We start from the raw sequence: 13323 nt of genomic DNA on the forward strand, positions 1-13323 counted from the left end.
TCTGGTGCCCGCGAGCACTACGTTCGTGACCCCTGCTTTAGGTCGCTGGCATTGATCATGAGCTGGACATTATCCCAGCTGACAAAGTGAGGGCTATCTGCCATTATTGCCATATCACGGAAGCATATTAATATAATTATAATTATCAGTGAAAACTAAAAATACTTTCAAATGCCACACAGTCATCATTGCATTCAAGATTGAACTACCACTACAAACCAAAAGATAAACGAGAGGGGAAAAAATGGATTTTTATCTTAATTATACTTTAGGGTAGAAAGTACCTCTTCTGGGCATGTTATTTGGACAAAAATGTAAACGTTTATATCGATACTTGTCGTTATATTTTACTTTTGGCCGTACGAATTAAGCGTAGCACTGTAATATATATTCTACTGCTTTTTCCGATATTATGTCTTGGAGGTTTTTCTATAACTGTTGTATTGCTCTTTATGTGTTTTGTTTGCAGAATTCTCTAACGTTTTGTTTCATTATTGTAACTCTGACCATAACTTATCTTTCAATTAGTATTTCTCCAAAGTTTCATGAGAATACTAACGGCGTAGGTTCCTGCTAGCGCAAACTGAGGGAAAATGAAATTGGATTTTTGGGCTTCCACTGAGCTCTCCCCGCCCCCATTAGATCGTGTGGTCGGCGTATTCAGAACACGACAAAACGTGGATCTTGTCAAATGTCTGGTTTACAGGGGTCTGTTGCCTGACACTGTTTAAGAAAAAGTTATTTCAAATAGCAGAGTGGGAAAGTTTTAGTTAGCAGGGAAATGACGGGACAGTCGGCGTTGTTGCTCCGTAAACAATTAGCAGGTAAGTTAGCAAAACGGTGCTACGGCCAACTGGAGGCATAGCTCTGCGATATATTTAACTAGAACGGTAACGTTTAAGGTTTGGGCTGGTTGAGACACAGTTTTGTATAATAGTGCGTTCGCGAACACAGAGCGGCCACTTACAAGTTGAAACTCGCTGCTGTTGCTCAATCACTGGCACGCACGTAAAAGTCCTCTGTGTGGGCACGAGGACCCGTGAAAGGATCCCCTCCCCAGCTGTTAAACACGGATCATTTGCGTGCTATTCGCCAGTTGATTGGCATTACACCCGTGCCACGTCTCAGCAAACGAATGTGACCTTTTAGATCTGAACAAGAACCCAGTGGAAGGCTTCTCGGCGGGTCTTGTGGATGACAATGACATCTTTCAGTGGGAAGTGGTCGTCATTGGACCCCAGGACACACTCTTGTAAGTGACGTTCATCCAGTCATCATTAAAAATGTGTTCATTGTCTTTTGGAGTGCTTGAATTTCAACGGATGATTTCTGGTATGTCTGCATTTTGTAGTGAAGGAGGGTTCTTCAAGGCCACTTTAACCTTTCCACGGGATTATCCTTTAAGACCACCCAAAATGAAGTTCCTCACAGAAATCTGGCATCCTAACGGTTTGTATTCTTCTGTTCTATGCACTACTTGAGTTAACATTCTTTACGGGCTTCCAAGAGTAAGAAGATACCAATCTACGGCAGAAGAGAAGGTTAAGGTCCTTGGAATAACATTCCTGTGTAAACCTGATCTGTACACGAGTCAAAAGTCGCACTGTATTCTCTCACTGACCTGCACAAATACTGTAGCAAATTTATATAAACAATAAATGTTGTTCTCAAAATATCCCACACCAATTTTGGTGTGGGATATTTTTTGCCGCAGTGTGCAAACTGGCTTTCTAGTCACATTTTTTTAGGTTTCACCATCCGTTTTGTCTGTTGGCCAGTTGCAAAAAACGGCGAAGTATGCATCTCCATCCTGCACGAGCCTGGAGAAGACAAGTATGGCTACGAGAAGCCAGAGGAGCGTTGGTTGCCAATCCATACCGTGGAGACCATCATGATCAGTGTCATCTCCATGTTGGCAGACCCCAACGGCGATTCTCCCGCCAACGTTGACGCAGCGGTAAGTTTGTGGCCGGGCCTTGAGAGCTTTCATTAGAAAGACCAAATGCTCACGTTTGTACGGTGGCGCCTTACAGAAAGAGTGGCGTGACGATCCCAAGGGAATTTTTAAGAAGAAGGTTGCACGTTGTGTGCGGAAAAGTCAAGAGATGGCTTTTGACTGACGTCTCGCATGTAAGTGCAACAACTTGTAACGTGACCGAGTGGCACATAAAATATGGAAGCCTGATTTGGTTGTGCTATTTTTCAGTTTGGGGATTTTAAAAAAACTTGCTGAGGCGGACCAGAGTCCACTTCATTGACAAGACATGTTTCCGGATTTCAAAAGACGCAACAATTTACCTGCACAAGCCATCTTTTTTTTTTTTTTTTAACCAGAACCTCCTTGATACATGCAGCATATTCCAATCTTAGTTTTTCTTTATATTAACTATTTATTTTAAAACAAGAAGCAGTGAAGAAGTTTTTGCCAGGGGGGTGGGGGGTTACAGCTGCCACACTGAGCCATAAAGCCTACAGTGCCTTTTATGAAAACAAACTGAGGGCTTGTGTTGTGGAAAACAAAAGGGCATATCGGAATGTTATGTGGTTTCATTTACAAAATTTGCTCTGGCAAGTGTTCTCGCAGTTGTGTGATATGTTTGAGAGGATCGTACTTCAGTGTGAAATAAAGTTTGGCGCCATTGTTCAATTACATTTTGCTTCCAACTCATTTGAGTGCTTTTACTTGTGCATCCTTTTTAAATATAAAAGGCTGAGTGGAAAAAAATAATTTTACAGGGCTACACATTAATAGTATGCAAGCATTAGAGTAATCCCGGTTAATCCCTGTTCTCATCGTGTAGGAGAGCAAATGTCAGTAAACAAATCAAGGTATGTAAAGCAATTCAGAAACGAAAAATATACCCCTCACTAAAGCGATACCTGGTGTTGATTCTTGTAATGTTATCGAAAATGCCCAACTTTTATGGGAATCTGTTCACTAGTTTGTGCCCTAAATTAGTCATTAAAAATGAAAAAGAAAGTCACGGTAAATATGCTCCCTGTTCCTTGAACAATTTCAGAGTAAAATTTTGAAGAGCGCATGCAGTAAGAAAACAGAACATTGTCCTACAACCATAATTGCTTTATTGAATTAAGCACCAGCTCAATTTAATATTATTTCTAAATGAGGTTTATCAACTCCAAATTGCACCCCAAAAAGCACAAATCCAACCTGAAGAAACAAAGCGTCCCATCTGAGAGGCACGGATGAAAACATTGCTCCCCTCCATTTACTGTCCTGGAGCAGACAGGCTCTTGTTCATGAACTGCTTCTTGACAAAACACATCCACCACTGAAAGAAACAAACAGCAGGATGTTCGAAAATTTGTGAGGGCAACTTTCTGGGGGAAAAAAAATTAAATCGACAGTGGCCGCCATGCAATGCATGAACCATCGAGTGCTAAAATATATTTGGGCTGCTCAACATTGTATTGCTGGTCCAATCAACCCTTTTGTCCATGTACAAAGTTAACTCACCTTGCTGGGTTTGTCTGTCTGGGGGTCGAACACACGATCGCACAGCCTCAAGCCGGTCTCCTGTCTGATCTGCTGGAGGTACAGCCTCATCGTGTCTGGACACGGTTGGAGAACATCATGAAATGGCAATGTTCTTATCCGGATCTTCTTTCAGGCGTATTAACAATATCACCAAATGGCAGACCAGACTCAAACTACTGCTGGCGCGTTATTGTTGGTTTCGTGAATGCTCTTGAGCGGCGTCTTACCTTCCTCCTGCTTGTTAGCGGGCTTGGCGTACATGGCGTTGAGTGGAAAGCCGGGCTCTCCGGGAATGGGAAAGTTAGTGATGCCGAGGGTGTACATCTCCTTCTCCCCTTGGCCTCTGGAGCTACACTGCAAAGGGTAACGCGCAAACAAACACAGTCAGTCATTAAGAGCACTCGAAAAATGGGTCTGTGGCATTTTGCTGCCATTACCGAAATGTGTCAGACATGCCACACAGACCAATTAAAAAAAAAAATGAAAAAAAAAAGCCCCAAAAATGTTGCACATTTGAAAAGCTGACTAGCAAACATTAAAGGCATTTAAACAACGTGTGGGGGAATTTGTATTACTCAAAATGTTGATGCCATATTTTCACTTTTACCGCAAATGAATGTCAGCTTCAAATATATTTACCTTTTGCAGCTTCTTTAGACACTCGGAAATATAGAGTGTGATGTAGATCAATGTCCTGTCTGCCTCATTCTGAAAGAAAGAAACAAAACAACACGTTATGCATTAAATGAAATATATATTTAATTCAAACTCCCACTCCGGGCAACTAGCGGAAGCAAGTGAGGGCATGCAAAGGAATGAAGTGCACAGCTCCTTGAAAGCAATATGCATGCCGTCAACGCTGTTTTGTCATTGAACATTCTGTCGGATAGCTTGAAAATGTGGGGAAACCGCATATTGTTTGGGCAATGTCTCACCTTGATCTCATAATTCTTGAAAAACACATTTGCCTTGAAGTAGTAGATAGCCTCATCGATGATGTCAGAATCTATACCTGGAATGGACAAAAGGATGCTGCTAAACAATTATTTATAAATCAAGTATCAAGAGCACAGTTCTCCAAATTTGGAAACAATTTTACGGAGGCGCAACAAGCACCAGTGGATACCAAGGGCCAATTTTCGTGATGAAGTCAGCACAGTACGGCTGCATTTTATATATATATATATTCCCAACTGCCCTTGTAAGAGAATACAAAAATATTAAATCAAACTATATTCTTCCGGGTAAAATGGGAGTCTTCTTTCATTTGCTCGTTCGGTGTTCGTTTATGTAACCGCTTACCATGGTATCCTGCAAACGTCAAATACTCTAAAACGGCTGGCAGTGAATGAATTCGGCTGGGTGAGTGCTGTCCACTCACCGTCTCCTCTCGCTGGTCCCTTAAACTGTGTTTTAAGGGGCAGTAAAGCCATGTTCCCCACCGTCCTGGTGTTCTGCTCGTGCATCGTTGAATGATACGCCTGACAAGAGAAGTTCAACACAGCTGCTGACATATTCCAAACTCGCAGCGTCTTCTCGCATCTCTTAATTGAAAAAGTCGCCAAGTTTTACTTCTACGACGCCGAACCGAACGTTAGCGCTCACATTCCAAACAACGTTCGACATCGGTAAACTCTTACCGAAGCAGGTTACAATCCATTTAATTTGAGAGCGAGCGACTGCTAGCCCACGATGCTAACTTCAAAGCTTGCCCCGCTCAACACCGCGTCTCTTTTGAGTTGTTCGGTACCGTTTCGGTTACTAATCAACTATGGGCGAGTGGAATGTACTTACCGGCATGTTGAAGGACAAATAATCAATTCAACCACTCGGCGACTAATAATATTAGCACCCCAAGATGCTGCTTCCGCCTGTCCCACCCTGCTGTTGAAACAGGAAGCGGCCGCACGGCACTTTGCAAAATGGTCGCAAGGGGGCGCCATAGAATCAGTTTGTATATGTATTTATTATTAATTACATGTTATGTACAACGTATTTTACCCCAAAGTCACATTAATAATCATCGCAAATAGTATACATTAAAAGTCAGCGACACAATCAAGTCCCTTAGTCACTGCGTCTCACATCCTGGTTCTTCGTTTGCCTTTTAGTGAGTTCAAATGGAAAAGTCAAGTGAACACATCAAGTCCTGAAATGACATTTCTCAGCTTTCCACTTGGCCTTGAAAAAACTCATCATAATTGGTGTCGCCAGAGTCTTCGTTAGTCTCCTGTAAAAGAGGAGAGGATTGGAAATGTGAATGTCTATTTAATCAAAATTATACATACAAAGGTTGTCCTGGTTTCAAGATCCCAAATCGCAGGGGAGTATTATCCGCGGGATATTATGGTAGTGGGCAGAGCTCTAATAATGCATCGTAAAGTGCTCAATTACCATCGTATTTCTTTTTTTTTTTTTTTTTACATTTATTGCCTAGAAGTGCTTTTGATAAAATTATTTCTTCCAACGGTGTATTTAGTCATGCGTTAGCTAACATACGTTAATGTCAAGACTACTGCATGTTCTGGCATGCGTGCGGATAGATTTGGGTAACGCCGCCACAGTAGGAACTGAATTCCGTCGTAAATCAAGGACGCAAGGAGTTATGCTAGTTACCTTTGGCTCCTTGACTTCCAAATCCTCTCCATACTGTATCGTGAAGTCAATATGTTGTAGTACTATGTTGATACCTTCCTCATCACTACGGTCAAAGGGCATGAATCTCACCAAACTGTAGTCATCAATCTGTAAAAAAAACAGAAAACTTTCAAAGAATCACAAAACAACTTTTTTTTCAAAATAAGACATTGACAAACCTGCTTTTACTTTGGAAAACAATGATCAACTTTTTTTGCCCATTGTCTATCATGTTACAAATCAAACCAGCAACTCAGTGTTTGTGCACTTTCTTCACTGCCAATTTGAAATAAAGACCTGAATAAAGGGATGTAAATTAAAGTCTGTTTTAAATCGCCTTACCAGTTCACAAATAGCTTTGGTCAGCTTCTTGAACTTTTTACTTCTGATGGTGTCAGAGTTATCCTCCATCATGGAGTACATATCAGGATCAAGGTACCTTGTGAAAACAGAAGGCTTGCATTGAAGGAGCAACAACTTTCAAAACGTCAATAGATACTGCCTCCTTCTACTTTGTGGTGTTTAATAAACAACAATGAAATACAGCGCATCTCAATAAGTGGCTCCCACTGTATTTGACAGCGTGACCCAAATAATTACCGAGTGTGTTGTCCTCATGCGACAAAATCAAACAAATACATTGAGGTCTAGAAATATTGTGACATCGACACAATTCCCATCTTTTTTTTTTTATACAGTATACACACACTTTTTTATACACACACTTTATTTAACGGCAATTGACTATGGGTGAGACTTTGATTTGGTCAAGACCCGGACCATCCTAGACCGTTCACCTGATTTGGATGTAAATAACCTCTAATTAAAACTAAAAGTTAGACTACAGTTAAAGCATATCATCATCATTTGTTTCAAGTCAAATCAATTTCTTTTGTTCAGAGCCAAAAAGCTGACAATTATGTCAACGCCCCAATCTTTATGAGCTCGACTGTGTATGCCCAACCTACTTGAAGACGAATATTGCCACTATAGCCAATTAAAAAAAATGACACAACAGTGCCGGCATCTAGTGTGACATATGAAATATGTGTGAGACATTTGCTTTCAATACAGGAGGGGAGGAGAAGTGAGGATCAGGAGTTAACTAACCTTCACACTCCTGCCATTATACATACAAGGCACCGCCCCACCGACAACATTCCATTGCTATATGTATGCCGCAGCAACCCAGAAACAAATAAAGGCCTCCTCCATAATGAAAACCTAGCAATCTCTGTCATTAAATTCCAAAATATGGTCTGATGCAAGCAAAAACTGCAACTTACTGTTCAATTTCTTTCTTGGCTTTGGGGCTGAGCAGATCCATTTTCGTCATGATGTTTATTTGGGGAATCTCCAATGACACCATGGCGCTCAGGGCCACCATGACTCCTGAGATGAACTGCAGTCAGAGGAATTGGTCATGTCAAACTGGGAACAGATAAAATGGTGTGTTAAATATGAAAAATAAAATGCAACCTTGAAAGACTCCACCATGAACTGGGAATCCACCAGGAAGACTCCACACACCCGAAATTCCCACTGTTGTAGCTGTTCCACCAGTTGCCTCATGACTGGAAGGTGAGTATACAGCTCAATCTGACCTGGAAAATGCAACGGTGTACATCTTAAAAGGGCACATATAATACATTTAAATGGATTATTTTACATTTGAAACGACCCAGAATCACTTGCCTGAAACCTTCAATCAATCCTGGGCGTTTTTTTTTTAAACAACATAGATCTTTAAATCAAACCTTGAAATAAAGACGATGGGGAATAGTTTTAAATAGTGAAAAAAATGCATTCTATGTTTACCGGGGCAGTCAAACAAGATGTAGTCATCCTCTACGTGACCCAAAGCTTCCTCCAGCCAGTCAAAGTTGTTGGCAAAATATTCCATGCAGAAGACCAGACCGCCATTGGGGCCAAACCTGAGGGATTGATCTTCCATCACGTCTTCTACCTGGATGAGTTCACGGATGTCTGATGACAGATATACCATGAATTTATTATGTCACAAATCGCAATTAATAAGGATGTGATTTGAAAATGTGAACATACATATTACAAATGTGATTCTGATTACATAACAGCATACCAGGGTCTCCCAATTTTAAGGCCAGGACCAATGTTAATTGGCCAAAGATTATTTTCACTAAAATTGTGTTAGGCATTAAGTACAATTTTACCTCGTGGATTCCTGTTTTGCTGGAGCAAAATATATCTATTCTGTCTTATTTATCATCGATCTATGTACCGTAATATGCCAAAACGATCACAATAAATGGTACATTTTAGTCTGGATATTCATGAGGAACACGTTGTAATTTGGGGTCTTACCGTATGCCATTTTTTTCACCTGCCCATTTGTTGAAGAAGCAAACTTTGAAGAATGTTTACTTTGTATTACGGTGTGCTATTTTCTCTGCATTTAGCGATCTCACTCTCTCACCTGCCATAACGGGATAGTCAAAATGCTCTGCTGCAGGGTCCAGATTGACCACTTGAACCGAACGATTCAAAGATTCAAAGTGTTGGATCATGGTGGCGCAGTAGGTGCTCTGTAAAGTAAAACAAACAAGTAAATCACGTGTATCTTGGACTGTCGTTAGCTAAAGAGCTAGGAAGATAAGCTAAGATGCTATCTCGAAAATGTGCCTCATTTAAGACAAGAATCGTCGGATAATTTACCTTACCGCTACCCGCAGGGCCCATCACTATCTGAGCATAACGAGGCATTCTGTTTTGGCCACAAATCAATAAATATGTTGTTGTAAGACTAGCACCCTGCTGGATATAACAGCATTATCTGTCACGACTGGAGGCGTGGTACTTCTTCGCAACAGTTTGACGAAAGTCATGTTGTTATTGAGGTAACCTACTGCCACCTCGTGTTAAAACTGTGAATTTTTAAACCGAAATGTCCAGAGATGTTCTAAGAATGAAATATTTGATACTAGGGAAACGCGAAAGCAGAACTACAGCGGATCTGTAAAATGATTTACTTTTCACCATTCAAAGCCAAAGTGATACACATCACCTTATAATTTCTCATTTTAAATAATTATCCAGTTGATGATCTGTTGCTACGCACACAAACGCCATAAAAGCAAGACGTAAAAATGCATTGAAACATGTAGGGGGGTGGGGGTACTTTTCTTGCTAAAACACAAAGGAATTACCCTTCATTTAATTTATAATACCTATACTGTATAACCCGTCTTTGCAAACGGCGCAATGGGATTACTGCATCCTTTTCCAATGGGCGTCGTGCGCCGAGGAAGTCGGAAATCTCATTCGCAGAACATCTTCGGTAAGACCCAAGACGCTTGTCAATCAGGCAAACGGGTGGGTAGCAGCTAACAAGTTTTGGCTACTTTAAGCTAACACCAGCCCAAATTCAGTAAATATAAATTATCTCGCGTACAAGGTATTTTGCTAAATTTAGCAACGATAGCCATCGTTCAGTTGTAACCTTAACATCATGACAGACAGCATTTACTGGAGGGCAATGTCTCAAAATCCTAGAAAGTAACGCCTTTACCAGACCGACTCCTGAGATAGTTTGTTTCCGTGGAGGAACTAAAAGGTGAGTAGATTACTTACATCATCCTGGTGCATTAAATATGACGACTCTTATACAGATACCGTAAATATTGTAACGATGGCTAGATCGCCAATATGATTTTGGTTGGATTGAAAACGATTCTTAGTGGCTGGCACGTAGCATGTTCATATGCTTGTTGACAATGTAGTGTGCTTTGCAATTGGACAGTATTTCTCCTTATTCACCGCAGTAATGGAGGTAATGATCGGGTTATGAGTGTGGGTGATGGAGGACAATCAGTGTGCGGACGTGGACTATCTCATCCAAGATGAAGACACGTTAATAGAAGGTGTGAGCAACCAAGTTCTGTTTGTTGTGGTGCTCACCATCACCTTCCTGGCAGGCTTCCTTACGCTACTCTGCAGGTAAGCAAATACAGCAAAATATATTAGTTTACATGAAATCCTTGCTCATTTGCTTTTGTTGTTGACTAGATCATATCTACACATTGATATTTCAGAGAGGAGCAACCGCAGAATATTCATCCGGAGAATCAGGAGCATGTTCGCGCTGTCCGACAGCAGCTTCAAACGGAGCAGGTTTGTAGGCTAATAACCGATGTCATAATTAATAATAAATCAAATACAGTAAATACAAAAAAGAAAAGCCATAATAGTTGTAGGATAATGCTACTTGAGCTGGCTATTGTCAGCTCTAAAAGGCTGACATCAGCGCAAATATCACTGGTATTATAATATGTGATAATATGTAATTGTTGGCCATCTAAATTATGGCAATTTGATTCTTCACATGTTTTAATGTTAATGTATGTATCCCAGGAGGAAAATCCCCAGCCAGAACCCAGGCCGCAGTATTATAGAGACATGTCTTGCCCTGTATGTTTACAACAAGCTGTTCTCCCTGTTGAGACCAACTGTGGTCATCTTTTCTGTGGTAAGGATATTGTACTGCTGGTATGCACAATCCCGGTCAAGAAAAAAAAAACCAAAAATCTATGGCCGATCTTTTCACTTAGGCAATTATTGAGTTTAGATGCTTTGAACATGGTTTGCACGCTCTTTGTACTTTCAACTGACTGTTAGAATTTAATTTCTGAATTCAGTTAAGCTTATTATGACGCACTAGAAATAAAACGGTAAAGTACAAATCTTTGCCTAAACTGACCAATCCTAGTATGGATCATAACAAATTTCACACCTTCACAGGTTCGCACCCCTTGCATTAAAATTAATGCATGACAAAAATTGTCAAAATCAAACAGATGCGTCAGAATGTAATGGGCTCTTCATTTGGCCCTGCTACAATGTTTGGTGGTAATCAGCGTAGTAGTTTTTGCCTGGGTAAAGGTACTCAAAGAGGAGGAACATTCGGCACTTTTATTCGATGGATAACTTGCCTTTTTTAAATTTATTTTTCTAAGATTAGCAACTTAATGTAGCTTTCCCCGGTCCCCATGTAGGTTCCTGTATTATAGCCTACTGGAGGTATGGCGCCTGGTTGGGTGCCATTAACTGTCCCATATGCAGACAAATGGTGAGACTTCACATCTGGGGTTATTTTTTTCCATCTTGGATTTTCTTCAAATAAGCTCCTGTATATCTTGTATTTTTTTTTTGTCTCCCCCTTGTGTCCAGGTGACATTGCTCTTCCCGTTGTTCCATGAGCATGCCACTCCTCAGAGGGTCCAGGATGGTGAGGCAGAACCTCAGCTCATCCTAAGAGACATCAACGATTACAACCGTCGCTTCTCAGGCCAGCCAAGATCTGTGAGTTCTTAATTTAAAAAAATAAAAATAAAAATACACAGTTTTATTTGATTTGTTTTTATTCCTTCAAAAGTTTTTTTTGTTTAGTTTATTAGTTTTAGTATTAGTTTTAGTTTTTTGAAAGACGTGGAGTGTTTGTCAAGTGCAAGATTAAGAAAAAATAAATGTCACTTCATATTATGAAATGATTTAGATTCCTACAGTACAATACAGAAGTATAATTCTTCGTTCTTCTGTTCAGACATACATCAATACGGAAATAAATATATTGAAAATGAACCCTGACAGCTCATGTATAATATTAATTGACAATCTTTGAAAACAGACATTTTTACTATAGTAATAGTTTGATAAACTTAAGATGTACTGTAGTTTCAGTCACTTTTTCCCCCCCAAGCATTTTTTTTTTCATTCTGCAATGCCAGCAAGCCACCACAACTAATAAGAACTAATAATAAACTAATAAATAGAAACTGATTATAATGATGTCTGCAGTGACTTGTATTTTATTTATCATTGTCACACGCTTGTTATTTATTTTATTTTCTTTCCCCCTAATTTCTCTCAGTTAATGGACAGGCTGCGTGACGTACCGACCCTCCTCCGCCACGCTTTCAGGGAAATGTTCTCCATGGGCGGACTATTCTGGATGTTTCGGATCCGAATTCTCCTCTGTCTGGTTGGAGCCCTGACCTACCTGGCTTCGCCGCTCGACATCGTCCCTGAGGCGCTTTTCGGCCTTCTCGGATTCATGGACGACTTCTTCGTCATCCTCCTCCTCTTCGTCTATATCTCGATCATGTACAGGGAGGTGGTCACGCAGAGACTGAACGGCTAAGGCGGCCTTCGTCATTAAAAGACGCTCCTGTGCCCTTTTGCAACCAGGGAGTCGAAGCTTATTTATGGTGGAGGTATATGTATAAATTACCAAAGGGAAGTTTTCAACACTGTTGGGTTTGCTTTGCTTACTTGGTAGCCAGCGATCTTAAATCATCAGAGGAGTGGGATTTGAAAGGAATGACTCTTGATGGAAAACATTTTTTGATGTGATGTTCATTTTTATTTCAAGTGGGCCAATGAATCAGATTTGTTATTGAAGCAGGGTTTCTATTAGACAGGAGGCCACAATTTTGGGCGTTTGTGTTGTTTGATGGGACCTTGTTTACAATGGATTCGGCACCAACAACAACGTGTGGCTGTATGGGGCTTGGAAATGTGCAAGTCATTGTGCGACTCATTACCCGTTCAGTGACTCTACATTTGTTCATTTTGTTGACTATTCAATTCTTGGAAAATATCTAATTATCCTGATCAGTCATTGGATGTCTCGACTTGCAGAGTATTTCGATGATGTTGCACCTGTGGCTATGAACTGGTGTTTACTGGAGACTGCACAGTTGGTGGGGGTTTTTTGTCACCTGCATTTGACAAATAAATGTGATGGTTGAGCAATGTGCAATTAATACATTTGTGCTTTTAATTTTTTTTAATTAACTGAACAACAGCCATGAAGAGTCGACTTCTTTTTGTGTCACCGTAAGGTTGAAGAGAGGCCTACCTCTGGGCCGTAAATGGCTGCTGTAATCATATCCTGACCATCTGCCTTAGAGATTAGTGTTGTGGCATACCTTAAGAAATCATTCAGGTGCTTCTGACTTCTCTGTTGTGTTGTACCTGTTCCTCAGTGTGTCCCTGGGGTGTTTTCGTTACTTTAAACTGGTTGGGCAAGAGTCCTGCAACACTGACTTTCAGTCGAGGCTGTGGCACATTCAGCACCACAATTCTAATAATCTACCATCAAACAGTGATGCAGTGCCACGGATGAAAAGTGCACCTCATCGTTTTGGAAT

The 13323-nt window shown here is 40.6% G+C and overlaps 4 protein-coding genes across 6 annotated transcripts; 2 read left to right on the forward strand and 2 right to left on the reverse strand.

Moving 5' to 3' along the window:
* The first annotated feature begins 624 nt into the window (after positions 1-624).
* Positions 625-2650, forward strand: LOC147192036 (ubiquitin-conjugating enzyme E2 G1-like). Its single transcript, XM_086135730.1, has 6 exons — positions 625-824; positions 1150-1252; positions 1352-1449; positions 1779-1957; positions 2034-2130; positions 2207-2650. Exons 1-5 carry the CDS (start codon positions 782-784, stop codon positions 2118-2120), a joined length of 510 nt encoding a protein of 169 aa, XP_085991856.1. The 5' UTR covers positions 625-781; the 3' UTR covers positions 2121-2130; positions 2207-2650.
* A 417-nt stretch (positions 2651-3067) lies between these two features.
* On the reverse strand, positions 3068-5425 carry arpc3 (actin related protein 2/3 complex, subunit 3). Its single transcript, XM_086135478.1, has 7 exons — positions 5294-5425; positions 4881-4980; positions 4435-4511; positions 4139-4207; positions 3727-3853; positions 3479-3573; positions 3068-3293 (listed from the first exon to the last, which is right to left on the reverse strand). Exons 1-7 carry the CDS (start codon positions 5297-5299, stop codon positions 3231-3233), a joined length of 537 nt encoding a protein of 178 aa, XP_085991604.1. The 5' UTR covers positions 5300-5425; the 3' UTR covers positions 3068-3230.
* A 21-nt stretch (positions 5426-5446) lies between these two features.
* On the reverse strand, positions 5447-8986 carry gpn3 (GPN-loop GTPase 3). 2 transcript variants are annotated; one of them, XM_086135476.1, is made up of 8 exons: positions 8831-8986; positions 8592-8700; positions 7955-8122; positions 7616-7740; positions 7423-7538; positions 6479-6575; positions 6116-6244; positions 5447-5729 (listed from the first exon to the last, which is right to left on the reverse strand). In XM_086135476.1, exons 1-8 carry the CDS (start codon positions 8876-8878, stop codon positions 5664-5666), a joined length of 858 nt encoding a protein of 285 aa, XP_085991602.1. In that variant the 5' UTR covers positions 8879-8986; the 3' UTR covers positions 5447-5663. The 2 variants fall into 2 exon arrangements, with proteins under 2 accessions (XP_085991602.1, XP_085991603.1); XM_086135477.1 differs by having other exon boundaries at positions 8836-8981.
* A 432-nt stretch (positions 8987-9418) lies between these two features.
* Positions 9419-12936, forward strand: rnf170 (ring finger protein 170). Of its 2 annotated transcripts, none has more exons than XM_086134450.1 (7): positions 9419-9487; positions 9937-10111; positions 10207-10285; positions 10526-10640; positions 11167-11240; positions 11342-11473; positions 12042-12936. In XM_086134450.1, exons 2-7 carry the CDS (start codon positions 9972-9974, stop codon positions 12309-12311), a joined length of 810 nt encoding a protein of 269 aa, XP_085990576.1. In that variant the 5' UTR covers positions 9419-9487; positions 9937-9971; the 3' UTR covers positions 12312-12936. The 2 variants fall into 2 exon arrangements, with proteins under 2 accessions (XP_085990576.1, XP_085990575.1); XM_086134449.1 differs by having other exon boundaries at positions 9448-9728.
* The last annotated feature ends 387 nt before the right edge of the window (positions 12937-13323 follow it).

This window comes from Hippocampus guttulatus, chromosome 17, assembly GCF_054856545.1.
Source record: "Hippocampus guttulatus isolate MCC_2025c chromosome 17, RoL_Hgut_1.0, whole genome shotgun sequence".
NCBI classification, from domain to species: Eukaryota; Metazoa; Chordata; class Actinopteri; order Syngnathiformes; family Syngnathidae; genus Hippocampus; species Hippocampus guttulatus.

Bases quoted from the DNA above. Each gene is read 5' to 3' on its own strand.
- gpn3 (XM_086135476.1), bottom strand. From the start codon at position 8,878: ATGCCTCGTTATGCTCAGATAGTGATGGGCCCTGCGGGTAGCGGTAAG. The intron at 6,245-6,478 runs GTAAGGCGATTT...TTTTTTTTACAG, and splicing joins CCAAAGCTATTTGTGAACTG to ATTGATGACTACAGTTTGGT. The intron at 5,730-6,115 runs GTAACTAGCATA...CCTCTTTTACAG, and splicing joins TGGAAGTCAAGGAGCCAAAG to GAGACTAACGAAGACTCTGG.
- LOC147192036 (XM_086135730.1), top strand. From the start codon at position 782: ATGACGGGACAGTCGGCGTTGTTGCTCCGTAAACAATTAGCAG. The intron at 1,253-1,351 runs GTAAGTGACGTT...TGCATTTTGTAG, and splicing joins GGACCCCAGGACACACTCTT to TGAAGGAGGGTTCTTCAAGG. The intron at 1,958-2,033 runs GTAAGTTTGTGG...GGCGCCTTACAG, and splicing joins CCGCCAACGTTGACGCAGCG to AAAGAGTGGCGTGACGATCC.
- arpc3 (XM_086135478.1), bottom strand. The intron at 3,854-4,138 runs GTAAATATATTT...TACCCTTTGCAG, and splicing joins GTCTAAAGAAGCTGCAAAAG to TGTAGCTCCAGAGGCCAAGG. The intron at 3,294-3,478 runs GTGAGTTAACTT...TGTTTCTTTCAG, and splicing joins AGACAGACAAACCCAGCAAG to TGGTGGATGTGTTTTGTCAA.
- rnf170 (XM_086134450.1), top strand. From the start codon at position 9,972: ATGGAGGACAATCAGTGTGCGGACGTGGACTATCTCATCCAAGATGAA. The intron at 10,641-11,166 runs GTAAGGATATTG...GTCCCCATGTAG, and splicing joins CTGTGGTCATCTTTTCTGTG to GTTCCTGTATTATAGCCTAC. The intron at 11,474-12,041 runs GTGAGTTCTTAA...AATTTCTCTCAG, and splicing joins TCTCAGGCCAGCCAAGATCT to TTAATGGACAGGCTGCGTGA.